We start from the raw sequence: 27319 nt of genomic DNA, 5'->3' as shown, positions 1-27319 counted from the left end.
GAGTCCCTTGGACTGCAAGGAGATCCAACCAGTCCATTTTCTTTTCTTTTTTTTCCTTTCTTTTTTTTAAAAACTTTATTCTATTTTTAAACTTTACAATATTGTATTGGTTTTGCCAAATATCAAAATGAATCCACCACAGGTATACATGTGTTCCCCATCCTGAACCCTCCTCCCTCCTCCCTCCCCATACCATCCCTCTGGGTCATCCCAGTGCACCAGCCCCAAGCATCCAGTATTGTGCATCGAACCTGGACTGGCAACTCGTTCCATATATGATATTATACGTATTTCAATGCCATTCTCCCAAATCATCCCATCCTCTCCCTCTCCCACAGAGTCCAAAAGACTGTTCTATACATTCTAAAGGAGATCAGCCCTGGGATTTCTTTGGAAGGAATGATGCTAAAGCTGAAACTCCAGTACTTTGGCCACCTCATGCGAAGAGTTGACTCACTGGAAAAGACTCTGATGCTGCGAGGGATTGGGGGCAAGAGGAGAAGGGGAAGACAGAGGATGAGATGGCTGGATTGTATCACTGACTCGATGGACGTGAATCTGAGTGAACTCCGGGAGTTGGTGATGGACAGGGAGGCCTGGCGTGCTGCGATTCATGGGGTCGCACAGAGTCGGACACGACTGAGCGACTGATCTGATCTGATCTGATCTGATGGAATTGTTTTCAGGGAAAACTTCCTTTTCTTTGCTTTTATATAATAAAATACATATAAATGATTTCTTATTTTTCCATGCAGCCTAACATAAGAGGAATAACTGTGAGTTGTAAAGAAAGCTCCGTGGCACACATGGGGCTACCACAGCTCTCTTTGTCGTTGTTGTGTTTTGCCTGGTCTATAAAGAGACTGGAGAAGGCGATGGCACCCCACTCCAGTGCTCTTGCCTGGAAAATCCCATGGACGGAGGAGCCTGGTAGACTGCAGTCCATGGGGTCGCTAAGAGTCGGGCACGACTGAATGACTTCACTTTCACTTTTCACTTTCCTGCATTGGAGAAGGAAATGGCAACCCACTCCAGTGTTCTTGCCTGGAGAACCCCAGGGACAGGGGGCCTGATGGGCTACCATCTATGGGGTCGCACAGAGTCGGACACAATTGAAGCGACTTAGCAGCAGTAGCAGAAGGTATAGCATTAAAATAACACTTGTTGGTAGCAAATCTGTTACATACTTTCTGCTGATACTGATTGTTGAAGTGATACTGTGGGCCAGATTTTATATGAACATGATTAATGATGTAAGAGAGTAGAATCAATATTATGCTCTGACTCAGAAATCTCAGAATGGCAAAAATGTGTTTTAGCAAATCTTTCAGGTAACTCTGATGCATGTTAATGTTGACAAAATCTGGCTTAGACTGCAACTACTTCTACAAAATCACAAAGTCAAATACTTAAAAAGAGATAAGCAGTTGCATTAAAGCTCTTATTTTCCTTCTAAAAATTATCTTCTTAGGATACTAGCAGGTGTAATCATTGTTGACCAGACTGTTTCCTGATCTTCATGTGGAATATTTGCCTGTTATTTGTGAAGAAGCAGACTGTCCTAGAGTTGAAAGGGATGCTCAATAAGCTGACAGGTATATAATTATGTACAAATAAAGTTATTGACATATTTTCAAGTTGATGTATATTAGAAGTTCCATTTCTTCTTGGATATATCATAGAATGCTGGGACTAGTATTATTCTACCCTACCTGTGCAAAGAGCCAACTCATTAGAAAAGACCCTGATTTGGGGAAAGATTGAAGAGGAGAAGGGGATGACAGAGGATGAGATGGTTGTATGGCATCACTAACTCAATGGACATGGGTTTGAACAAGCTCTTAGAGACAGTGAAGGACAGGGTAGCCTGGTGTGCTGCAGTCCATCGGGTTACAAACAGTCATGACTGAACAACTGAACAACAACCTTACAAAAAAACCTATGTAAACAAAATCACAACTTTGCTGAACATATCAAAGAGCCAAAGTCACTAGCAATGCACTCACTCACAGGCCCTGTCAAGCAAAGATGAGACACATACATCCGCTCACCAGTGACAGAAGACAGTTAGGGTGCCATATAATTAAGTTAGATGCATTTAGCTACAATTGTGATGTACTGTCAAGGTCAGGTGTGGAGTCGGATACAGCATCCTAAGATCTATAGACACAGGAGTTTTTACACACGTGCAGGCTCTTCCCCATGGACCTCAATCTCCTGCTCATGAGAAAGATGTGGGAAGAGCAGGAGATAGACAAGTACCTTCCTTCCTATTGTAGGCTTGGATGGGAAAGTGGTCACTTCTGGGAGAAAAGCATGAAGTTCTATTGCAACCCTTCTGTGGAAAATGAAATAAGCTTCTGGGGGAGGAGTAGAAACCTGTCACCACCAGGGCAAACATGTAGACTCCCTGTAGCAAGGTGAAAAACAAATGAACAAATAAAACTGGGGAAGTCTTGGACCCAGGAGCCTACTCCAATAATACCAGAGACCTTCTAACACATGGGAGAGGTAAAAAACAAAGAAAAAGACTCTCCCATGGAAGATCAGCCAGAGATATGAGATGCCATTTGGCTGTCAGGAAGAGAAGAGGCAAGATCACTGGGAAAGGATATTTCTAACACCTAAAAACAGATCCTGTCTGAGGTGGAGAACCCCCTTCTCTCACCACCAGAGTACCAAGTACCAAGAAGCATGAAACTGCAGTCTTTCACTGGTTGACTGAAAAAAGTCTGAAGAGGTATACAGTTGTGGTAGACATGAATGAGGAAGCTAAAGCTAAAGATGAAATATTGAGAAAATGCATCTGAAATTTCAGCCTCCAAGCTAAAACAAAGGAATTAAAAGCCAATGGTCCACTGAAGGCAATCATAGGATAAAGACAATCCAAACTCAGCTGATTACTGACTATATTCACTCAGCAATATCCCTTCCCATGTATACATATTCACTAACAGCCTAACACAGCCTGAGCTGTGTCCATTTCCAGATGTAAAGTCTCTACTGTTAAATATATAATACATACTTGGTCGCTCAGTCATGTCTGACTCTTTGTGACCCCGTGGACAGTAGCCTGCCAGGCTTCTCTGTCCATGGGATTTCCAGACAAGAATACTGGAGTGGGTTGCCATTTCCCTCCTCATGGGATCTTTCCAACCCAGGAAGGGAAACCACGTCTCCTGTGTCTCCTGCTTTGCAGGTTGATTCTTACCTGCTGAACCATCAGGGAAGCCCCCTAAACACATATTATCTGATGATTAATCAAAAATTACATGGCACACAAAAAGCCAAGGAAAAAAACACAGTGTTAAGAGAGAATATAATCATCAGAACAGACTCAAAGATGACTGCTATGTTTAATCTATCAAATGAGAAATTTCAGGAGAGAGAGTATTATAAATTGAATTGTGCCTCCTTGCCAAGTTTGTACACTGAAGCCCTAATCCCAATGAGGTCATAAGGGTGAGGCCTAATCCCACAGAGCTAATGTTCTTATAAGAAGATGAACAGACACAAGTGCCCACTTTCTTTCTCTGTCTCTCTTTTTCTCTCTCCACACACACACACACACACACACACAGAGGAAATGCTATGTGAGGGTGATGAAGCAACCATCTACAAGTGAAGAACAGAGGCCCCAGCAGACACCAATCCTCACAGCACTTTGATATCGAAGGCCTAGCCTCCAGATCTGTGAGAAAATACTTTTTGTTGTTTTAGACATTCAGTTTGTGGTATTTTGTTATGGCAACCTAAGCAGACCAACACACATTGCAATTCTACTAATGAATCAAATGGAAATGCTAGAAATAAAAAAAGATAGATAAAGTTCACCTTTGACAAACTCATCAATAGACTGAAGACAGTTGAATAACAATCACTGAAATTTAAGATTGGTCTCTAGAAATTACCCAAACTCGAAAAGGGTGGCAAAAAATAACAGAATTCAAGAGTTATGGGATAATATGAAACAATATCACATATGTGTACATGAGTTGCAGAAGAAGAGATAATAATGCAGGAGAATTGTGAAATAATGGGCAAGAGTTTTCAAAAATTCATGACAGATATCACAATGCTGATGCAAGAAATTTAGACTTCTCAGAAGGGCAAATTACTACACAGACAGACAACACTCCTAGATACATTATATTCAAAGTGCTGATAAAAAAAATTGTGAAAAAATTAGAGAAAAAAACCATAGAAATAAAATAAAGATTTACCACAGACATTAAAACCCATCACAAATGGTAAATAAAAGAGTCAGGAATCTAACATGCAGGTGGCGCTAGTGGTGAAGCATGGCCAGGGAAGATCCATGGGAGGAAGAGATGCCCACCCACTGCAGCATTCCTGCCTGAGAAACCCCATGGACAGAGGAGCCTGGCGGGCTGTGGTCCATGGGGTCACAGGGAGTCGGGTATGACTGAGTGACTGAGCATACATATTTAACATGCCATCTTAGAACTTTATACCCAAAGAAAATATCTTCAAAAAATGAAAATTTATAGACATACTCTATATAAAATACAAAAAGAAATTCTTCAGGGAAAATAAATATGATATGAATCAAAACTTGGATCTACATATACACACACAAAAATCTTCAGGAAAATCCATTTTCCCAACTCCCTTAGCTACTGCACTGATGAATGCAGCTTCTGTATCTCAGTCCATAGGCATCAGAGAGTGTTCCTCTCAACCAGGGCTTTGAACAGGACTGGAAAGCAATCAAGTTCCTACAGTGCTGTTATTTTAGCACCTAGGATCATTCCAAAGAATGGTTGAAATTAATTCATGTCTCTGTCTAGGAAGTCATTTATTGAGGTTTTACAAGTATGGTGATTGGAAAGAATTCCATAGTAGGAATATGAATGTCTCAATGACAGTCTCTAATATTATTATTCTTAGACTGCATGTGAATAAGATACCTTTACTGGAAAAAAAACAAAAAAAACAATCCTCACTGAAGAAAAGGATTCAAACAGAACTTTAAAATTAACTTTATGGCTGGATTGGCCCAATAAGCTACTATGGACTTGTAGCCTCATTCCTAACACAATTTCTTTGTCTTTATTATGGTTCTTGTTAGACTGTCCTAAGCCTTGCTACTTGGCATTCTTTCCTGCTTTTGACAATAGCATAGTGCAGAAAATTGTCAAAATTTCTATATTCTATGATTCTGTTTCTTTAAATTGTACTCTTCAAGTATTCTGTAGTCTATTACGAAATATAAGATGTACTATCAGATGACCAGGACAGAAAGCAAGACTCAAAGAATACAAGAGAGAGGATGAACATTATATTCATTTTTGAATTTGGAAGAAGTCTAATGATATCAGTACTCATCTAAACAGGACAGCTACATTATGCAAAAATAACACTCCGGAAATCACAAGACAAAATTAGTTTTCTATTAAAAAGCACATATGCTTTGCATGTAGACATAGAATTGACGCTATAGAATTTACTATGGTAAGTTGAAGTGAATACTTATAGTTTTCTTCTTGAATTTTTTTTTTGTTTACATCTCCATTTCAAAACATTATTTTCAATAACATATTAGGAAGTAAAACTTATTGTTTTGCAGTAACTTTGGCAATGCCTTTTAAAACTTCCCATCCAGGATAAGAAGACTGTATGAGAACTACACAGCTACCATTACTATCACTTTGATTAGGGAATCAGGAATTTAATCAACGTTAGTAGGAAAACATAAGAAAGTCTTTTCCATCTGTCTAATAATTCAATTCAATTAAATAAACATTCATTTTATTATTTTATTTCCACATACTAGCTGTGCATGTGCAAGACATTAGCAAGCAGCTTAACAGAAAAAGAGAATAACGTGCTCACTTACTAATTTGACCCGATGACCAGGAGTGGCACTGATTTCCCATGTGCATTCTTTTCTGCTTGGGTACTTGTCTGGCCAGTTGGGACTAGTGATGAAGCCACTTGGACTGTGAATCTTCTGTTCACACTCAGCTGTGCCAATAACGATAGTATCAATTAGTGTGTAAATCTAGCCCAGGATTGGGCCATCCAGGAGGCAGCTTACTTGCACACTATCTTGCTGAAAAATTTTCCTGAATAACTAATCATCACTCTACCACTTACCATATTCATCTGCTTTGGCAAACATTTTGCCGCACATAATCGTAATTAGACAGTGACTGTTTTTGAGTTCACATGAAATTAAGTATTTATAATGAATTAGATAAATGCAATGAGAAAATGAATTATTTTTAACTGCTGGATTTATAAGCTCAAAATTTAACAGAGTAATGTTATTGATAATCAAAGGTATCAACTCTTGGTATGTACAAAACATTTAATGCAATGTCACAACAAAAATCAATGGACTATGTCATTTTCAATTATTTTTCCTATTAACATAAACATCATTTATAGTTAACTAGGATCACTAAGCCACTTTATGAATCATATCTTTATATTTTTTCTCTCCCTTTGTTAAAGTATATGCTTGAATATCTAAATCATAATTTTAGCTGCTAAAGTAAATTCTTTGTAATTTCATCAAAGTAAAATGAAGCCCTGAGGGGAAAACAGCTACTAGCTTCAGAACTAATTTAGAAAACATGTCATTCAATTAATATGAAATTTCTTTTAGATATTACACAGTTTAAATAACTTCATCTTGGGGGAGGGCATCCAATATTGCTAATGCATGCGTGCACTGTTGCTTCAGCTTTGTATGACTCTTGTGGCCCTATGGATTATAGCCTGCCAAGGCTCCTCTGTCCATGGGATTCTTCAGGCAAGAATGCTAGAGTAGGTTGCCATTTCCTTTTCCAGGGCAGCTTCCTGACTCAGAGATTGAAACTGCATCTCCTGCAGCTCTGGCATTGCGGGCGGATTCTTTACTGCTGAGCCACTGGGGAAGACACAATATTTCTAATATCAAACTTCAAAACATGTAATACTGTGTCCTCAAACTGTGTTCTAACTATATAATTTATGAAGCATTATGCTGTGTATCCTGTGTAGACTGGAAATTATTTGTTGTATATTATGTCACCCATTCTAAAATATAATTAATTCTCTGAAAATTTCTAAGAAATCTCAGGGGAAACACTTTACTATATGAACAAAACACTTGTTAAATAGTAGTGCTGCACAATAAGGGTAAAATGACTGACACTACTGTGCTGTTGGTGCCTGCCTTCTTTCTAAACCCTTGCTTTAACTGTGCCAGCTTTCCACAGGGAATTGCATTTGTAACCAAGAAATGCAAAAAAAAAAAAAAAAAGATTGAAGTTTAGCTCGTTTTAAACAGCATAGGTTCATACAGCAAAACTTAAAAGTCTGAGTGCTGTCTTGATAAGGGTTTTCTAAGTTCCATTATCCCTGTCCTTGCCTTGCTCATATGAAATGTGGAATCTTCCAGATCCGGCAAATAGCCTATAAGACAAAGCCAAGAGGCTTGCTGCTGAAGTGTATAAGGTACAGAGTATCATAGCAGTAGTGAAACAAAATCCAGCCCCTTTACTGACAGAAAAGAGGAGTGTCATTAGGGGTGCCTGGAAATACATCTATATAAAAGAAGTTTTCTAGAAAGTCCTTTCTTGAAAATATTTATTATAAAGAGAAACTTTGGATATCTAAATTTATTTGCTACCTGTGAGTCACTACATGCACACTCTGTAAACACTTTTTTTTTTCTAAATCATCTTCCATATCTCAAAATAACTGGGCCTATTCCCCAGCCTATTGATTTACTAGAATACCAAGTTTCACATATCAGAATCTCATTGGTTTATACATGAAAGTAAAAAGAGAAAAAAAAATCTTGCATATAATTCTGTGCAACGTCATTAATTTAGTGAAATAGAGGGGAAAAATATGATGTGACCATATTTGAATGAAACTAATGGAATGAGGGTCAATTCAGGGTATTCTGTAGGATTCAAATGTGCATACAAAGAATTACTATGTAATTGTGATTCTAGTCAGGCACCTACCACTCTACCTGTACTAATGACTAGTTATACACTTGTCTTAGTAATAAATCCAAGTTAAATAGAAAGCTTTATTTTCTTTTTAAACAAAATAGAAACAAGGAAGAAATAAAGGAAGAAAGAAATAAGATCTGAGTAACTATATCTTTTCCCCATGTAGCTCACACTGGCTGAGGAGATGAAGATAAATGTCTTTATAAAACCTTGGAATATAGTGAGAACGTAGGACCAAAAGCTGATAGGCTAATACTGCGCTACTAAGATGCTGTGTGTGTGTGTGTGTGTGTGTGTGTGTGTGTGTGTGTGTTGGGGAGTGGGGTGGGAAACCATGACTTCAAACTCTAAATGGCACAGTACTTTCAAATGTCTTTTTTATGGTAGGCATTTGAGTTTGAGATGCCTGGTATTTAAGTGACAGCATTCATGCATCACATATATAAGATATGTTGGGGAGGGAAATTAAACCAAATGCAAAGCATTTAGCAGCGGTTTAAATATGGAGACGGGTATGAGGCCTGTTATATGAAGACTGGTGGATAATGCAGTGCTTTCCTGGCTGCCAGACGGCATCATGGCAGCTCTTGCATCTGTTATACAGTTATTCTAATGCCACCTATGCATGATGTGCAGAACCTTGAGGTAATACAAAGTTTCCAATAGTGTGATTTGGATCTTTGAACACTGGGTGTATTTTTATTTTTGACATTTGAACAGTTAACAATTTCTACTCACTGATATGATTAACTGTACCTGGAAGCAGTGCTTTACCCAAACTGCATGAAGTTCTAGATATCATCAGAAAAAATGACCTTTCTTTCATACCTTCCTTGCAATCATGCTTATTTTCGTGTAGCACAAATCCATTTCGGCACTGACACAGGTAGCTTCCCATTGTGTTGACACACTCATGTTGACACCCGCCATTATCCTTAGAACACTCATCTTTGTCTAGCAAAGAGATAACCACATAGATTAATAAGTAACTTTAAAAATGAAGGATATCAAAGGAGAGTCATTTAGTTGTAGTTAATATTGGCAAAGGGTAAGCTAAGTCACAGCTTTCCCTGTTCCCAAAATAAAGCCAAACAAAAAAATTATAGTGACTTAATTCTACCTAGTCCTTGTTTAGCTTGGAGCCTTGTGCCATGAATTGAATTTCCGAGATCACTTACACAAGGATGACAACATGTAGTCCTCTTTCATTCCTCTATTGGAGAAGTTTTGAGTAGGGCAGAGGAAATAAACGAATCTTTTTCCAAATAATCCTAAAAATTTATTGTCAACTTTTAAAATCAATTAAAAATTGTGAATAATTTGATTAAATGCAAATAAGGGCATATAAATGGAGTGAAATCCTTCACTATGGCATGTAGACAGAGGCTAAACAAGGTTCCAAGATTTGTGTGCATTCATTTTTAAAAATCACTTGTTATAACTACTGTAGCTGATTTTTTCCATTAACTTTGCAGTTATGCTTAGCATTAATAAATCTGGATATTTTATAAGATTCCAAGACAGAAAAAGGCATCATTAGATTATCCTGAAGGAAAAACAATTAATATGTTTTAAATTAATCTACTCAAGCAAACCAGTTAATTAATAAGTAATTCCATAAAAGAGCTTTTAGTGTGCTAGAAGTAAAGGTTGCTGCTAAGTCGCTTCAGTTGTGTCCAACTCTGTGCGACCCCAGAGACAGCAGCCCACTAGGCTCCCCGGTCCCTGGGATTCTCCAGGCAAGAACACTGGAGTGGGTTGCCATTTCCTTCTCCAATGCATGAAAGTGAAAAGTGAAAGTGAAGTCCTCAGTCGTGCCCGACTCTTAGTGACCCCATGGACTGCAGCCTACCAGGCTCCTCCGTCCATGGGATTCTCCAGGCAAGAGCACTGGAGTGGGGTGCCGTTGCCTTCTCCGTGAAGTAAAGGTTAGGATACGAAATATGAGCTCTATGAAATAACCAACAAATTCACTACAGGGAAAAAATCCCAACTCTATTAGCAGGCAGTCAATTCAGTGAGAGGCATCAGCCACCACATTACATTGCTTAGCAGTCATTCCATGAATGGCTTGTCCATTAAAGTCAAAACTGGCCTCTGCTCCTGACACATAGATATGATAATTCTTCACTCAGACCTTCCCCACTCCCATAGTACAGCGAACAAAAAGCCACATGACAGTCACATCAGAGATTAGGCTGAATTCAAAAGTTACACCATCAATTGATTTTTTCTAGGGAGAGTTTGTGAGCTCATGGTGGCACACAAATAGCAAATACTATTTTTGCTTGTTTTATTTTATTTTATTTTTTTTTTTGCTTGTCTTAATCAAATCAGTATTCCCCCTATGGATATGGGTGTAGGAAAGCCATTTTATCCAAGAATCTGATACTAATATTTGTGAATACATTTATTTTTTCCCATTTTGGTGACTGATAACATGATATACCACATGCATGCTTCTGGGATATATTCATGCATTGGCAATATAGAATATACATATAGACAGTCTTGAAATTTTTAATAACATATCAGGATCAATATAGCTGCAGTTTAAGTGTTCTTTACTTGTCCTTAAGACTTCCATAACACTTTTAATACTTAATATTGAAGCTAAGCAAATAAGAAAAAAAAATAAAATAAAATTTATCTCTAAAAGAGCATCAAATATTAAATAAAGTGTATAAGAAATCAGAAATTAATAGAAAGTAGCCTTGCAAGATTAATTTTCAAGAAGTCCATAATTTGGAAGTACTTTTACCTTAACTGTGAAAACTACAGATGATGTTTATAAATGGCCCATGTGGAAAGGATGAGTGGAGAACTAGACTCCCTGCTCGCATGCTGTCACTACCCGTATTTCCTAGTTCAGACAATCAGGAGATGATTTATGTTTCTTATTTTAATATGCCTGTCCAGGGGCTGTTTACCTAAGATGGTTTGGAAAAATACTTCTTTATGAGTTGATGTCAAATACACTGCATCACTGTAAATGGGAAGAGCCAATTAAAAATTTTCTGGTGCTAGAATTACTCTGAAATAGATACATATTTCTTATAAAATATTTATCCAATGATTGTTTGGTAATCTTAAAATCTGATATAGTGAACTATGGCTGTATTCTAGGTCAACCAGATTTTTGAGAGTTAGTTGGATATCTAACAATTGTATTTTACATTTAAGAAATTAGTTTACATTTGCAATTGGCTGGTAAACAGGTTACTCAGTGAGAAACCTATCAGAGCAGGGACCACCTGAGTCATCCCTTCATTTGGATCTGTTAGACGCCATGCATGAGAGACAAAAAATGTTAAAAAAGAACACGGGTTAATATGCTAAATTTTTCAACCCATAGTCATTTTACAATGAAAATAATTCCAAAACATAGAATATTTCTAACATTTAAAGTTCCTTGTAGTATAAATATCATGTTGCTACATGATATTTCTAAGGAGAGTTATTTTCTTTAGATTTGATAGAACATAATCTGATTTGTAGTAATGGTAAGTACAGGGAAATAAAGTTGAAAGTGAAATAATTCATATTGGAATAATAGTTTTTGTAGCCAGATTTTCATATTTCTGTTGTGCTGGAAAAATAATAATAATTTAAAAATAATTTTTAGAGGAGGAATAAGAAAATGAGGAACAAGAGGGAGAATATTTTATATATCATACTGTCTAAGTATCCTATTATTTTTCAGTGTCCCAATTAATTAATGTTTCCTTCTTCCCTACATCAAACATTGCTTAATATAATCAATGTCACATGAAATTAAAGTTACCAAATATATTGCTAGAATATATGTGTAAGCTAATCTAAACTAAGCTAAAATTCAAACCTGGGCAAAAAAGCAGCATATAAAAGTCATCATGCCCAACAAAGCAGTGTACAAAACTGCCCACACATGCCAAATAGTCAATATGAAAAGAGAAAATTTCAGTAAACATTGGAATACTTGAAGTTATCCAGACTTCCTACATCACACAAAGAAAGCTATTTATTTAACTTAATGTCATTAAAGATGAGTTACACAAACATATTCTGAATTTTTTATAAAAATCATCAAATTTGAGGGAAAAACATTAGCAAATATAATTCTGTTTTCATTTTCTTTCCTTTTAATCTTCTTAGGACACAAACTACAAATATTTTGAACAATGAAAATCCCAAGGAAGAGAGAAGGAAGGAGGATATGGAGTTTTAAAAATTTCTCAGACTGTCTGCGGAATGAGTTCAATAATTGATAATTCTGTCAATGATTCATTTGAAATTTTCTAGCATTTTCATACTGTCAGCATGGGATTTTAAGAACTGTTTTTATTAAAGAGAAATAAATGTTTTATTGAGTAGAAATCGAAAACATTTAATTTTTAGGTGGAAATTAGCCTCCTTCTTTGGAATGGACATATCTGATTTCCATTCCTTCATGTTAGATAAAGGAAACGTCCATTATTAGGGAAAAAGGAGGTGGCATTTCCCCATCAGAGGCCTGCAGAGTATCTCTGAGACTATCAGAGACCATCAGTCTATGAATAATACATACTGGATGGAACTGAAGTGGCAACCTATATCAAGTTCTTGCAAGATTCAAAAATAAAAACTTTCTCTTTGCAGAACACTTCCATGTCTGTAGGAAAAAGAAGTAAAGGGTCCACACACCAGACCAGAACAATATATGAGCAGATACACTTACAATAAATGCTCAGATATAAAACAAATATTGTCCACACTCACGCATACACACATACACAATACCTCTCATGCGTGTGTGCATGCATACAAGACACACAGTTTTCAACACAAAACTGTTGAAAAAATAATCACCTTCAAATGAGCTCTGATAAGCTCTATTGAGAGCAACAATTCAGACAATTTCCTCTTTCTAAAATATGCAAGTATTTAAATATCATTAATCATGAAACTTGGAACTAGATTCAGAATCATAGAAGAGCTTTAATTGTGTTACTACTTGAAATTAATCACACTAATATTTAAAGTTTTGTTAGGATAATATCAGGTTGAATTTATTCTAAAAATATCTATGATCTTCCCATGAGAAAACAAAAAAAAAGTTGTGTAGGAGAAACAGTGTAGAGAAATATCTATAAACACTGAAAGGTGGATAAGATGAGAATCAGGGCAGTTGAAATCACTTGAATATAGAGGAAGAAAAATCACACAAATCATTTTATCTGACTTCTCATATTTGTAACAGACATAAAGGAACTCAGAGTCAAGAAATCCGGGCTTTAATGAGCTTATCCTTTAAGCCATCATTGCATCTTTTTACCACTACAGGGTTGCCTAAAGAAGGTGGAAGGTCTATGTGCAGCTCTCATTGCCTGAAGTTATTTGTTATATTATTTCCAAATAACAAACACTGTGATTAAAGTAAAACTCAAGCTTCCCAAATGTAATTTTTACATGCACAAAATCCTACTAACATTTCCTTTAAGTTTAACCTATTTAATGAAAAATAATTTTGTTCTTAGAATACAGTTAATTTTGCTTAATCCCTTAAAGTAAGTAAACTATATCAAGTACACCTATGCAGATTTGCATAATTGTATTCAAATACAATATCATATAAAATTAAGTTAGGCTTTACTTCATATAAAGTAATTATTGTTATTTAGAAACAAACCTCATTCATTCATGGAAAATAATGGTAATATATTGTTGAACCAATGATAATATATTGTTGAATCAGCTATCTTCTAGAAAATGTCTATATTATTAGACATTTTGTCTATTATATTCCAAAATACATAAAAATTTAATAGATATGTAATTCAATATCATTTTCAAATAACCTTAGTTTTATAGTCATAATTTCCTTATTTACTTGTACTATTTCATTATATAGCTTTATAACACACCCTTAATATCAGAAGTAAATAACACTAATTTTTGTAGAGGAGCTTATGGATATTTTGCTGTATAAAACAATAACTTCTAGATTTTCAAACTATAGCATGACTATTTTAAGACATTAAGAATTTATGCAATGATTTCTTACTTTGCTGAACATGAAAGTGACAGAAATCTGTATTATTTTGCTAATAAACTCTTAGAGTCATTCTTCTAATTCCATTTCTTAAAGTGCTTATTGAAAATCAAAGTTATGTGTAAACATTAGTAAAATCTCAATATGATTATTTCATTAGATATTAATAATTGTATTTTAAAAATAATGCTATAGTTTAATTTCATTTTATTCATTAAAAATCTAAGTATATATCCTTGTGTTTTTTCTCTCTTGATGCATCACTTAGTTGCAATAAAGCTAGAACATATTTTAAATAGTTTTCCTTTCTATATAATATGAATTCACTTATAATAAATACTGTTTCTTTTTAAATTGAATTTCTTGATAAATTTCTGGGGAAAGTTATGTGGAAAAATAGCTAAACACTTCTCATTATGTTTTCATAAATCATAACCACTTCTGAACTTTTTAGAGAACTGGTTATAAATAGAACTACTTAAGATTATGTCTCCATAAAAAATTTCTGGATTAACATACACAATGCAGCAAATATTTATTCAATTGTCTATAAAATGTTACAAACTAACTATAAAAATAAAAATTAGAAAATTTAACTCAATAAAAAACACATACTAATAGTATTAATTTGTATTAATACTTATAAACTAATCAATAGATGGATTTAAAGTTTCACAAGTTTCAGAATAATGTTTTTAAGAGGAATAATTTTGAAATTGGGAAATTTAGGGAATTTCACTGATGTTTACTTATTTTCTTAAAATGTAGGGGCTTTTAATCAAATTTCACCTCTTTAAGAGGGAATTTTTAATGTGAATTGGTTCAGTGTAAGTCAGTCATGTCCAACTCTTTGAGACCCCATGTACTGTAACCCACCAGGTTCCTCTGTCCATGGGATTTTCCAGGCAAGAATACTGGAGTAGGTTGCCATTTCCTCCTCCAGATCATTAACCTTATCCACTTCCAAAGTCTCTGTATGAAAATATTGCCAAAATAATTTTGTGTTGTTTTTACTAGGCTTTGATATATCTGATTAGAATGTATACAAAATCTAAGTCAGCAAACTTGGAAAACTCAGCAGTGGCCACAGGACTGGAAAAGGTCAGTTTTCATTCCAATCCCAAAGAATGCTCAAACTACCGCACAATTGCACTCATCTCACATGCTAGTAAAGTAATGCTCAAAATTCTTCAAGCCAGGCTTCAGCAATACGTTAACCGTGAACTTCCTGATGTTCAAGCTGGTTTTAGAAAAGGAAGAGGAACCAAAGATCAAATTGCCAACATTCACTGGATCATGGAAAAAGGAAGAGAATTCCAGAAAAACATATTTCTGCTTTATTGACTACGCCATAGCCTTTGACTATGTGGATCACAATAAACAGTGGAAAATTCTGAAAGAGATGGGAATACCAGACCACCTGACCTGCCTCTTGAGAAACCAGTATGCAGGTCAGGAAGCAACAGTTAGAACTGGACATGGAACAACAGACTGGTTCCAAATAGGAAAAGGAGTATGTCAAGGCTTATTGTCACCCTGCTTATTTAACTTGTATGCAGAGTACATCATGAGAAATCCTGGGCTGGAGGAAGCACAAGCTGGAATCAAGATTGCTGGGAGAAATATCAATAACCTCAGATATGCAGATGACACCACCCTTATGGCAGAAAGTGAAGAAGAACTAAAGAGCCTCTTCATGAAAGTGAAAGAAGAGAGTGAAAAAGTTGGCTTAAAGCTCAACATTCAGAAAACTAAGATCATGGCATCTGGTCCCATCATTTCATGGCAAATAGATGGGGAAACAGTGGCTGACTTTATTTTTCTTGGCTCCAAAATCACTGCAGATGGTGACTGCAGCCATGAAATTAAAAGATGCTTACTCCTTGGAAGGAAAGTTATGGGCAACCTAGACAGCATATTAAAAAGCAGAGACATTACTTTATCAACAAAGGTCCGTCTAGTCAAGGCTATAGTTTTTCCAGTGGTCATGTATGGATGTGAGAGTTGGACTATAAAGAAAGCTGAGCACTGAAAAATTAATGCTTTTGAACTGTGGTGTTGGATAAGACTCTTGAGAGTCCCTTAGCCTGGAAGGAGATCCAACCAGTCCATCCTAAAGGCGATCAGTCCTGGGTGTTCATTGGAGGGACTGATGTTGAAGATGAAACTCCAATACTTTGGCCACCTGATGCAAAGAGCTGACTCATTGGAAAAGACCCTGATGCTGGGAAAGATTGAGGGCAGGAGGAGAAGGGGATGACAGAGGATGAGATGGTTGGATGGCATCACCGACTCAATGTACATGGGCTTGGGTGGACTCTGGGAGTTGGTGATGGATGGGGAGGCATGGCGTGCTATGGTTCATGGGGTCGCAAAGAGTGGGACATGACTGAGCAACTGGAATGAACTGAAGATCTAAGTATTTGACAATTGCATTTCATAGGGCCATTATTATTAATATCCTAACTTTAAGTAAAAAATTATTAAACTAGGATAAATGTTCATGGGTTCAGTGTACCTCCAAGCTCATTTATAGAAAACTATGAAGAATGGATAGCATACAATTTAAGCCAATCCACCTTGAAAGTCTGTAATACACATGCAACATGAGAATACTGATACCTGAGAAGAAATGTGCTTTGAAGCCCTTCTTGGATACAGTATTGTCAGATTTGAATTCTATTCTCATATTGTTGAAATGGGATGTGATCACTTCAGGCACTTCAGCACCACAATATTTGCCATGCAATTTAGACTCAGAAGAGAGACCACTCCAAATCTCCACATAATCATACTTGCATACCTAGAAATAAACAGGTTACTGTAATCACCAAATCTGAAAGCATCAGATAATTGACAGCTGTTTTTTAAAAATGTATTATGTTTTTCCCTTTTCACTCCTGTGGGTCAAACTGGATTAATAGGTCCAAATATACAGACTTCAGGAAAGCTGAGATGGGTGACGAGTATTTGTTTAACAATGCGTATGATTTGAACTCTCCACATTATGTGTGCCTTGTAATATGTCAACCTAAATTACTGGTTTTTTGTGATATTAATTAGGTAATGAATAAGCAAAATGTTGCTAGGAAAAGTGAAATAAATTTTCTATCTATTTTGCTACCACTGCAACTTTTATTTAGAGAGGGCTCTGACACAAAAGTAGAATAATGTTACTGAGGTTAAAGCTGTTTCCTATTGGTTTTCCTTGTGGATATCAATATAATGAATGAAACAATGAAGTGATAACATAACCCAGTATTCTATAAGTCAAGATTTTGCTCATGCCTTTATTTTAAATAGCCAATAAGTTTAAACTATGAAAATGCACAGAATTTTTTAACAACATTCCAGACAGTAACCTCATCATAAATTTGAGATTTCCAGGATATGTTAGAGTCTGTAAAGCCTCCTTCCATGAATAAAGACTGCTACCATGAGAAAAATGTCTTCAACCACAATGCACCATTTATTTTAAAACCATCTACCTATCTTCCTTCTAAACATAAACTTCTATCCTTTGGAACTTTTACCAACTAGTGAATCAAAACGCCATTTCTGCCATAACTAACAGCTTTAGGGAAACTCAGAAAGTAGAAGCCACTCAATACTAAGCTCACATGACATTACAGAACTGGTAGGAAGAGTCCCATTTTCAAAACAGTGCTGCTCATGTGAAAGCTTTTCTAAGATTACTGTAAAAATACTTTTTTTAATTTTAATATTTCTCTAAATTTCAGATAATTATTAAATAAAAATGATGTTTCATGTGGATAAAGTATGTGAGAAAAATAAATTGCAGTAGTTTTTCCATCATAAAACTTATACATGTTGTGAAGAAGACCTCAAAAGGTCCCTAGAGGTCTAAAACTGTACAATTCTCTGAAACATCAGTTCATTGCATTTCAGACTTTAATTTCCTTAAGGGAAACACAAAAGTCTGCACTTCTTTTCACCTCAAAGCCAGCTATTGTTTGTTTAGTTGTGAAGTCATGTCCAACTCTTTTTGCGACACCATGGACTATAGCCACTCCAAGCCCCTCTGTCCATGAGATTTCTCAGGCAAGAGTACTGGAGTGGGTTGCCATTTCCTTCTTCAGGGAATCTTCTAACTCAGGGATCAGACAGGTTTCTCCTTCATTGTCGGGTGGAGTCTTTACCGCTGAGCCTCTTGGGAAGTCCCACCTCAAAGCCATTAATAAGAGACTAAAAATGCACACAAATGCCTTCACTACTACAAATAAAAATTTTTAAAAATGATTAAAAAAGTAGGAAAAGTGGGAGGAGTAAAGAAGCAAAGATACATATACAATACAAAATTATAGCATAAAACTCACAATTATTACCAATAATATTACCCAGGAGTACAGATACATTGGGCTTCCCTGGTGGCTCAGTTGGTAAGGAGTCTGCCTGCAATGTGGGAGACCCAGGTTCAATCCCTGGGTAGGGAGGATCCCCTGGAGAAGGAAATGACAATGCATTTCAGAATTCTTGCCTGGGAAATCCCAAGGACAGAGGAGCCTTGTGGCCTATAGTCCATGGAGTCACAAAGAGTCGGACACAACTGAACGACTAAACCGCCACAGATACATTATATTTCTGTTCTCCACTTATTTGCAATCATTCAACAAATATACATCAAAGACAAAATACATTTTATGAGTGAATTTATCGTACTTTTGAATCTTAATTCATTATAAATTGGGCTTCCCTGGTAGCTCAGCTGCAATTCAGGAGATCCTGGTTCAATTCCTGGGTTGGGAAGATCCCCTGGAGAAGGGATAGGCTATCCACTCCAGTATTCTTGGGCTTCCCTGGTGGCTCAACTGGTAAAGAATCTGCCTGTGATGTGGGAGACCTGAGTTTGATCCCTGGATTACAAATATCCCCTGGAGAAAGGAAACAGCTATCCACTCCAGTATTTCGACATGGAGAATTCCATGGACTGTATAGTTCATGCAGTGGCAAAGAGTGGGCACAACTGAGCAACTTTCACTTTCACTTTTTCATTTTAAAATAAACAAAGAAAAAAAGTTTCTGGGATACAAGATGTGAAAGTTAGAAAGAGAAAAGGAAGCAAAGTACAAAAGCTCAAACAAACAAAAAAAAACTTTTGTTACATTTTCTCCGGACTTAAAACAATATTGACCAGTCATACAAGACACAGTTCTAAAAGTTGTCATTTCTAGGGTTGACATTCTGTTTGAATTTGGTGCTTGTGTACTAGCACATAGGAATTTTCAAATAAATGATTTCACTTGTTTAAAAGTGATCACCTAACAGAAAACTGGACTTTTACTATGGTAAACTATAAAGGTAAAGAAAGGAAAGATAGTGTCAACCAGATTCATCTTTTATTGAGGTTAAAAATTAATCTTTGTGAATCATAAGCATATTCATAATGCAAAACTAGTTATATAATGAAAATATACCCATTTCCACTAGTGAAATATACCAGGTTCTTCCAAAAAGGAATTTTTGCTACGATTCAACAAGTGAATTTTGGTTTGTTTTTCTAGAAAAGTCTATGTGACATGACCCTAATGTTTTAATAGTACTTCAGAAAATGAGGAAAATGCTGGGGAGTCATTTTCAATCTCCTAGAGACAGTCTAAATCATCCAGTGCCAACAGGAATTATAAGCAGTTGCAGAAATGAGAAACAGAGCAAAGGAAGACTAGAGTATCTATACTATCATACTTGTTTCTTGTCTTCTTCTCTCTCTCTTTCCTACCTCCCTGCTTCCCTCCCTCCCTCCTTCCATTCCTTCTTTCTTTCCTTTTGCCTTTCTTTTTTAGCTTTCCAGATCACCATTGGGGATTCCTAAAACCGTTTATAAAAACATATTTATTATTCACTTACTTCATTGCCTTCCAATTCAAAAAACTCAAACTTCACAGAAATTCTGTACTGTGTTGGTGCAACCACTTGCCATATACAGTGTTTGTTGGGAGGGTACTCCTTGGGCCATCCTGGAGTGGTTATGGTGCCATTCAGCTTCGTAAGAAGTCCGCCACAAGCCGCTGGAAAGAAAGAAAAAGGAAAGTTTCTCCTAATAAATCTCTCTGCTTCTTAGCACCTTTCCACTAATAATTAAATATCTCAGCATTAAATTTCAACCATCTTCTGAATTTTTCAAAATCTAGAAAATTGTAGTCTTTAGTACAACAATTTGAATCATCTAATCCCATTTGTAAGTGTTATTTTGCAGGTTTGGAGCCAAGAAAGTGATTGCTGAACTACAAGAAAGTGATGGCTGAACTACAACATTTTAGGTCCTTTTAAAGTTGTCTGAGCAATATAAAAAAAACTGGGTGTCAGTTTTCTTATCTTTTTTTTTTTTTAAATATAAGTTTATTTATTTTAATTGGAGGTTAATTACTTTACAATATTGTATTGGTTTTGCCATACATCAACATGAATTCACCACAGGTATACATGTGTTCCCCATCCTGAACCCCCCTCCCTCCTCCCTCCCCGTACCATCCCTCTGGATATTCTCAGATATAATATCTATACCATATGATTGCTGTAAGAATTCATAAAAATATGTATAAAGAACAATACAGCCTATTGTAGTAAGACCAAAATCAATTGCTTATTTCTCCAAACTCTTTCATTTTTTTTTTCCAAGACAAGAAACTCTTAGGAAGAATTAGTTGAGCTAGAAGGCAAGGTAAACTATAGTAAATAGAGCATATTTGTTACTCCCAAAACTCCATTTAAACTGGTTTTCTTTCCCTTTTGGGTGATCTATTTAAAAGAGGTACTACAAGGAGATCAAGCCAGTCAATTATAAAGGAAATCAACCCTGAATTTTGGCCATCTGATGCGAAGAGCTGACTCATTGGAAAAGCCCCTGATGATGTGAAAAACTGAAGGCAAGAGGAGAAGAGGGTGACAGAAGATGAGGTGGTTGGATGGCATCACTGACTCAATGGACATGAGTTTGAGCAAACTCCAGGAGATAGTGAAGGACAGGGAAGCCTGGTGTGTTGCAGTCCATGGGGTTGCAAGGAGTCCGACATGACTGAGCAATTGAACAACAACAACAGCTATTTATGTTACCTCTAATTCTTATTGATAGTGAGATTAGGAAAATTAGAGTATTTAAAAGCAAGTTAAGTGAAAGGAAGGACTTCCTTCATAGGTCCGTCGGTGAAGAATCTGCCTGCAATGCAGGAGACCCAGTTTCGATTCCTGGGTTGGGAAGATCCTCTGGAGAAGGAAATGGCAACCCACTCCAGTGTTCTCGCTTGGAGAATCCCGTGGACAGAGGAGCCTGGCGGCTACAGTCCATGGGATCGCAAGACTCAGACACAACACAGCGACTAAACCACCACCATCAGTGAAAGGAATGTATTATACACAGTTCCTAATTAATTCCTAAGGAGTCAAGAGTTAGCTAAAGTAATTGGTCTCTTTACTTGCCTTTGTGTATGTATGCATATATATGTGTATCTGTGTATGCAAGTCAACTAATATGATACTGGATGCTTGGGGCTAGTGCACTGGGATGACCCAGAGGGGTGGTATGGGGAGGGAGGAGGGAGAAGGGTTCAGGATGGGGAACACATGTATACCTGTGGCGGATTCATTTTGATATTTGGCAAAACTAATACAATTTTGTAAAGTTTAAAAAAAAAAAAATAAAGATGTGGACCTAACCTAGAAAAAAAAAAAGATTATCATATTTATACATATATTTTTAAAGCTACCTGTACTTTCAGGTTTACCATATTTGGCATATTTCTAAAGTGTAAAAATATTTATGTTAGGAGTCACATAGAAATAGCCACATAACTTTCTTTTTATCTTGTATGCAATATCCTCTGTTTTAAAGATACTATATTTTCTTTGTAACTGTGTCTATTTTATTCTTGCTTAAGAGGGAGGCAGAAAGAGAGAAAGAGAATGAGATTGCATGAGAGAAAGGCATGGGTAGGGTTTCAGGCAGGGAACACCATGTGCAAATCCAGCCCCACCTTCGCAGGTCCTTCTGTCGGGTCCCAGTTCATAGCCAGGCTCACAGGCGCACTGGTAGCTGCCCAGCGTGTTCAGACAGTGCTGCTCACAGCCGCCACGGTCAGGCTTGGCACACTCATCTTCCTCTATAAAAGTGGCAACAATTAGAGACCAGCTATTTTGTTTTTATATACTAATGTGCAAAATTTTTTGAAAATGTGACGTTTAATAGTTTTTTTTTATAAGAAAATCTCTCATTGTGGTTTATTTATTTATTTATTTTTCCTAGGGAGATGAAGTAATTTTTTATTTTTTTTATTTTTATTTTTTTAAATTTTATTTTATTTTTAAACTTTAATAGTTTTGAATGAAACTGAAACAATTGATTTCTTCAACAAAATAACAGGAAACACTTGCAAGCCTTTGATGGATGACATATAAGAATCCATGTCACTGCAACCTAAAAATTGTGTGAGAATCAGAAGGACTGAGCCAACTGATGATCACCTTATCTCAGACACAGCATGTGATTTTTTCTGAATTTAAAGTTAAAGGAGATTACTACGATGTAGAGATTTTTCAGAATTAAATAGAAAACTTACTGAAAGAACATGAATTCATCTGTTCGTTTCATAGTATAGTTTGCTAGGTAGCCTGAAAAATGCTTTTAGGAAATAGCATTATTAATAAATAAATTATGGTGGCAAACAATTAAAAAGGAAAAAAAACTAAGAAAATTTCTAGACCTCTTTAAATTAAAACATTCAGTATTTTTTATATAGCAATGTTGATTCAGAAAATACATAATTCCATATTTTATAAACATTAATTATTTAAATTGTATGTGGTAACATAAAAAATATACAAAATAGACATGTGAAACATATATATTATTCTAAAAAAACACATGTGACAAGGTACTTCATAATCTCACTCTTTAGGAATAACCTACTCTGAATTAAGAAAACAGTAAAAAATATTCTCTGGAGAAACTGTGTATCATCCAACACTAAGCATTTTGATAACCAAATACAAACATCACATGAGAGACTCTTATAGTATGTTTCTTCTACTATAAAATATAACATGTGGGGAAGATTTAAAGTATGTAAATGAATATTTTAATTAATACTTTGGATACATATACCCTAAGTGCCAAGGTTCTCTGCCTTTCAATTCAAATGGTGAATAATACCCAGGGGAAATCAATTTGCTCTTCAAATAAGAAAAATGTCTAGATATTCTTCACACTTTGACATACACAACTGAATTCATCACTTATTCTTTAAAAGGTATCACAGAGGAAATTTATTTTCTCTATTAAAAGAATTTTATTCTACAATAACACAGTTAACCTAAATGTCTTTGAATTTTCAAGAAGCAAATCTGATACTATTATTTACACTGAAACAGCTTTCTTTTTATCCTACAGATATACATCATGCAAAGGACATGAAAATAAAATAAAATGTGATTATACAATTCAAAATTAAAGATAATTAGTAATAATTCTTTGTCAAAAAGACATTTTAAGGGATCAGAATATCCTACTAAGGAGGCCATACAGTATTTGTAATGTGGTAGAATGCTACTCGCTAAGGGATGGCATAAAAGTGCTGTCACCTGGAAATAAATTGATGAAATATATGTTAGTAATCCCCTTCTGGTTATAAACTTTTTGTTGATTATATTGCAAATATTTCCTCTTATCTGAATATCCCTTTCTGGATTTTGCTATTTTGACTGTTTCCTAAAAAACAGACGATAGAAAATCCTAATGGATTTCCTGTCCTGTGCTACAAATCTCCAGATTCTAGTTTTCTTTATTTTTTTAACCAGTAAACTTTTCCATCAAAAACCATAAAAATATTGATATATTTATGAAGACTGCATACTTCACCCTTCAGTATTACATTACTCTATTTCTTCCCTGCCTCAAAGCTAAATACATTTACTACATAATACTATATTTATTGTTGACAAAGTGAAGCTTACATTTTAAATGATTCTAAGTTACCTTTAAAAAAATTGGCAGCAAACCCTGCCTTGTTCACGGTTCCATCAGAAACAAACTTCATCCACAAGGTATTGGAGGTAGATCTGATATCTTCAGGTTTATCATAACCGCAAAAACGTCCTATCAAAGGACTACTTTCATTGGTTCCATCTCGAACTTCTAGGTAGTCATAGGCACAATTGTCATGTCTTTCAATCTGTAATAATAAAAATATGTGATCTATCTCATTAACAGACAAAACAATTTCTATAAGAAGAGCATTATGTATTCTCAGTGCCATGGTACTAACATGGCCATATAACAAATTATTTACACAAAAGAGAGCATTTCTGATGAATTGTGCATGGTAATATCATACTGTCCATGAATAAACGGTGTATTAATCTGGTAAAGACAGAGAAAATATCTATGAAAAAGTGCATCCACATGCATTAGGATCATAGAAGCTACTGCCTTTTAAAATGGAATAAAAACACAAGTAGTAATTCTTTGGAAAACAGAATTTTTAAAATTCCAGTTTTAAAATTATCATTAGAAATCTGGGCTAGATATCCTATAAGCAATGCATAATTTGTTCTGAAACATAGCCAATAATTATAATAATTGCTCATAGCTGATCAACAAAACCATTATTTTATCAATATGTTGCATAGTTTCAGGTTATACATATCTTTCTGAAGGAAAATCTGATAATATGAGACTACAATTCTTCTTAGTCTATGAATCCTTTATCCACAGTTAGCATAGCTGTGAGTGAGATGACTCCACTATGGAACTAGCACTAGCTGCCCTCTCAGAGTCACAGGGCTTGCTAAATGAGCCCTTTTACCCCGAATCTTTCCTTGCAAACTGTGCATCCTGGATGAGGTTAATCTCTTTCCTAAACAACTAAATGCAAATATTAGCTCAGACTATTGGCCTGTAAGGGGCTCCCCAGGTGGCTCAGTATTAAAGAATCCGCCTGCCAAAGCAGGAGATGCAGGTTCAGTTAATAGGTAGGGAGGATCCCCAGGAGAAGGAAATGGCAACCCACTCCAGTATTCTCGCCCGGGACAACCATGGACAGAGGAGCCTCGTGGACTACAGACCATGGGGTCACAAAGAGTCAGACACAAATTAGTGACTAAACAGCAGCACCTCCAGCAGCAGCAGCATTGGCCTTTATAAAGGAGTGACATTTGTTTTAGCCCTAAAATACTAAAAAAATCTGCAAATTGTTTTATAAATTATAAGACAATTTTTAAATAAATTCTTGCTTCTATATTTTATACAGAGTGAAGTAAGCCAGAAAGAAAAACACCAATACAGTATACTAATGCATATATATGGAATTTAGAAAGATGGTAATGATAACCCTGTATGTGAGACAGCAAAAAAGACACAGATGTATAGAATAGTCTTTTGGACTCTGTGGGAGAGGGGGGGGATGATTTGGGAGAATGGCATTGAAACATGTATAATATCATATAACAAATGAATTGCCAGTCCAGGTTTAATGCAGGATACAGGATGCTTGGGGCTAGTGCACTGGGATGACCCAGAGGGATGGTATGGGAAGGGAGGTGGGAGGGGGGTTCAGGATTGGGAACATGTGTACACCCATGGTGGATTCATGTTGATGTATGGCAAAACCAATACAATATTGTAAAGTGATTAGCCTCTAATTAAAATAAATACATATATATATATATATAAATCCCCCCCCCAAAAAATGACTGACCCTAAAATCTTAGTAGAGTCAACTACTTATTAAGTATTTGAAGCTGGAAAGCATAGTCATCTACAGTTAATAAACCATGAAAAGTATCACATCTTTTCAACCATCATTCAACATACATTTCACTAATTTATGGAATTCTCCTATCACAAAACAAATGTCAGGGAACATGTTCATTCCATGAACTACAATCTGTATGCATGAAACTGGTGGCAGAGTTGGTTGAAGAAGTCATTTCCTGATTTGTCAGTACATTAGCAATGATAGTCTTCACATTAGGCAGCATGAAGACAAACAGAATATATTTTGAAGCAGATTTGGTTAGAACTAAGTACTGCATTTGCTGCTGTCCTTTTCCCAATCACAAATCAGGGTCATTCATTTCTTCATTGAATGTTCACTGCCTGGTTCTACGCTGGGCACTCTTCTCACTCAGTATGCATAGTGTGCTTAGTATACTTCTCACTGCTCAGCATGCATCATTTGTCAAAGTAATAGAGACTTGCAGTCCTGGAAATTATCCTGGCATGTAGAGAGCAAAGGAACAATAAACAAGGTAAATCATAATCATAAAATATTAGAAAGTAATATATTCTATAGAAAAACACAAAGTGAAAGAAGACAGGAAGCATGAAAATTGGGGGTGGGGTGAGTGAAAGTTGTGATTTTAAATTATACTATCAGTAGGAGTTCACTAGGATTCATAATTCCGGATTTTTCCATAAAAATGTACTCTCTTTGTATGTGGAATTATGGGAAAGAATTGGAAAGTATTTAACGTTAAAAATGTCTCACTTTTAAAGCATACTTCTGCGACAGTAGCTATTAAATAGGAAGGTGAGGGAGAGCTAGGAGTTGCACGAGGAGTGAATTCGTCACCAGGGGTGACAAGGCTATCTGACCAGGTAGAACATATCTTCTCTCAGTCTTTAACACACTCTCTTCAAAATCAGAATTCTCTATAAATATGAGGACATTTCCAGATGGCCAAAGGCTATTCTTTGGCTAAGGGGACATATAAAATAATATCTGAAACTTTCAAGGTATACAGCTTGATAGAAGAATAAGTGAAACTGAGCAGTAACAAAACTGTAGGGAAAATAACCAAAGTCTCAGCAAGCCAGCCTATCTTTACCTGCTTGAGCAACACAGAATGAACTGCTTGCAACTCATGAATCATGTTGGAAGTGGAGGAAAAGGTTATATCAGAAGAGGAAAGGGAGTGAGAACACACAGTGAGGAAAGAAGCTGCCTGCCAGAGAAGGTCAATTAATAGAAAAAAATCACATTGTTTCATATTAGAAGTCATACCAGAAGTAAAAAAAAAAAAAAAAAAAAGGCTAATTAAAAGGCTTTGGGCTTTTAAATACAGTATGAAGAAAATGAGATAGACAATATTGAAAACAAATTACACTTCATCAATGATTACAAAGAAACAGGATAATGCATATTTCCCTGTATATAACACTCACTTTGTTCCTTTAACAGTTACACAAAAGTTCTCTTTAAATTTACAGCATATTCACTAGTTATACTTAGCAAAAATTTTAAATATTTTATATGATGTGAAGTGAAGTTGCTCAGTCCTGTCTCTTTGCAATCCCATGGATTTTAGCCTACCAGGCTCCTCC

At 35.8% G+C, this 27319-nt stretch overlaps 1 protein-coding gene across 1 annotated transcript in view; it reads right to left on the bottom strand.

Annotated features, from left to right (window-relative positions):
* TLL1 (tolloid like 1) overlaps positions 1-27319 on the bottom strand; it is a 335849-nt gene that overhangs the window by 35202 nt on the left and 273328 nt on the right. Inside the window, exons 13-18 of the mRNA NM_001193114.3 lie at positions 23972-24167; positions 21975-22100; positions 19852-20012; positions 16609-16789; positions 8805-8930; positions 5861-5988 (exon numbers count right to left, since the gene is read on the bottom strand). Of these exons, the coding sequence (NP_001180043.1) occupies positions 5861-5988; positions 8805-8930; positions 16609-16789; positions 19852-20012; positions 21975-22100; positions 23972-24167 (918 nt within the window). The remainder of the gene's footprint in view (positions 1-5860; positions 5989-8804; positions 8931-16608; positions 16790-19851; positions 20013-21974; positions 22101-23971; positions 24168-27319) is intronic.

The sequence above is a fragment of the Bos taurus genome, chromosome 17, assembly GCF_002263795.3.
Source record: "Bos taurus isolate L1 Dominette 01449 registration number 42190680 breed Hereford chromosome 17, ARS-UCD2.0, whole genome shotgun sequence".
Taxonomy (NCBI): Eukaryota; Metazoa; Chordata; class Mammalia; order Artiodactyla; family Bovidae; genus Bos; species Bos taurus.
Note: the sequence above shows the minus strand (reverse complement) of the source record. Positions and strands in the feature narration are given on the sequence as shown.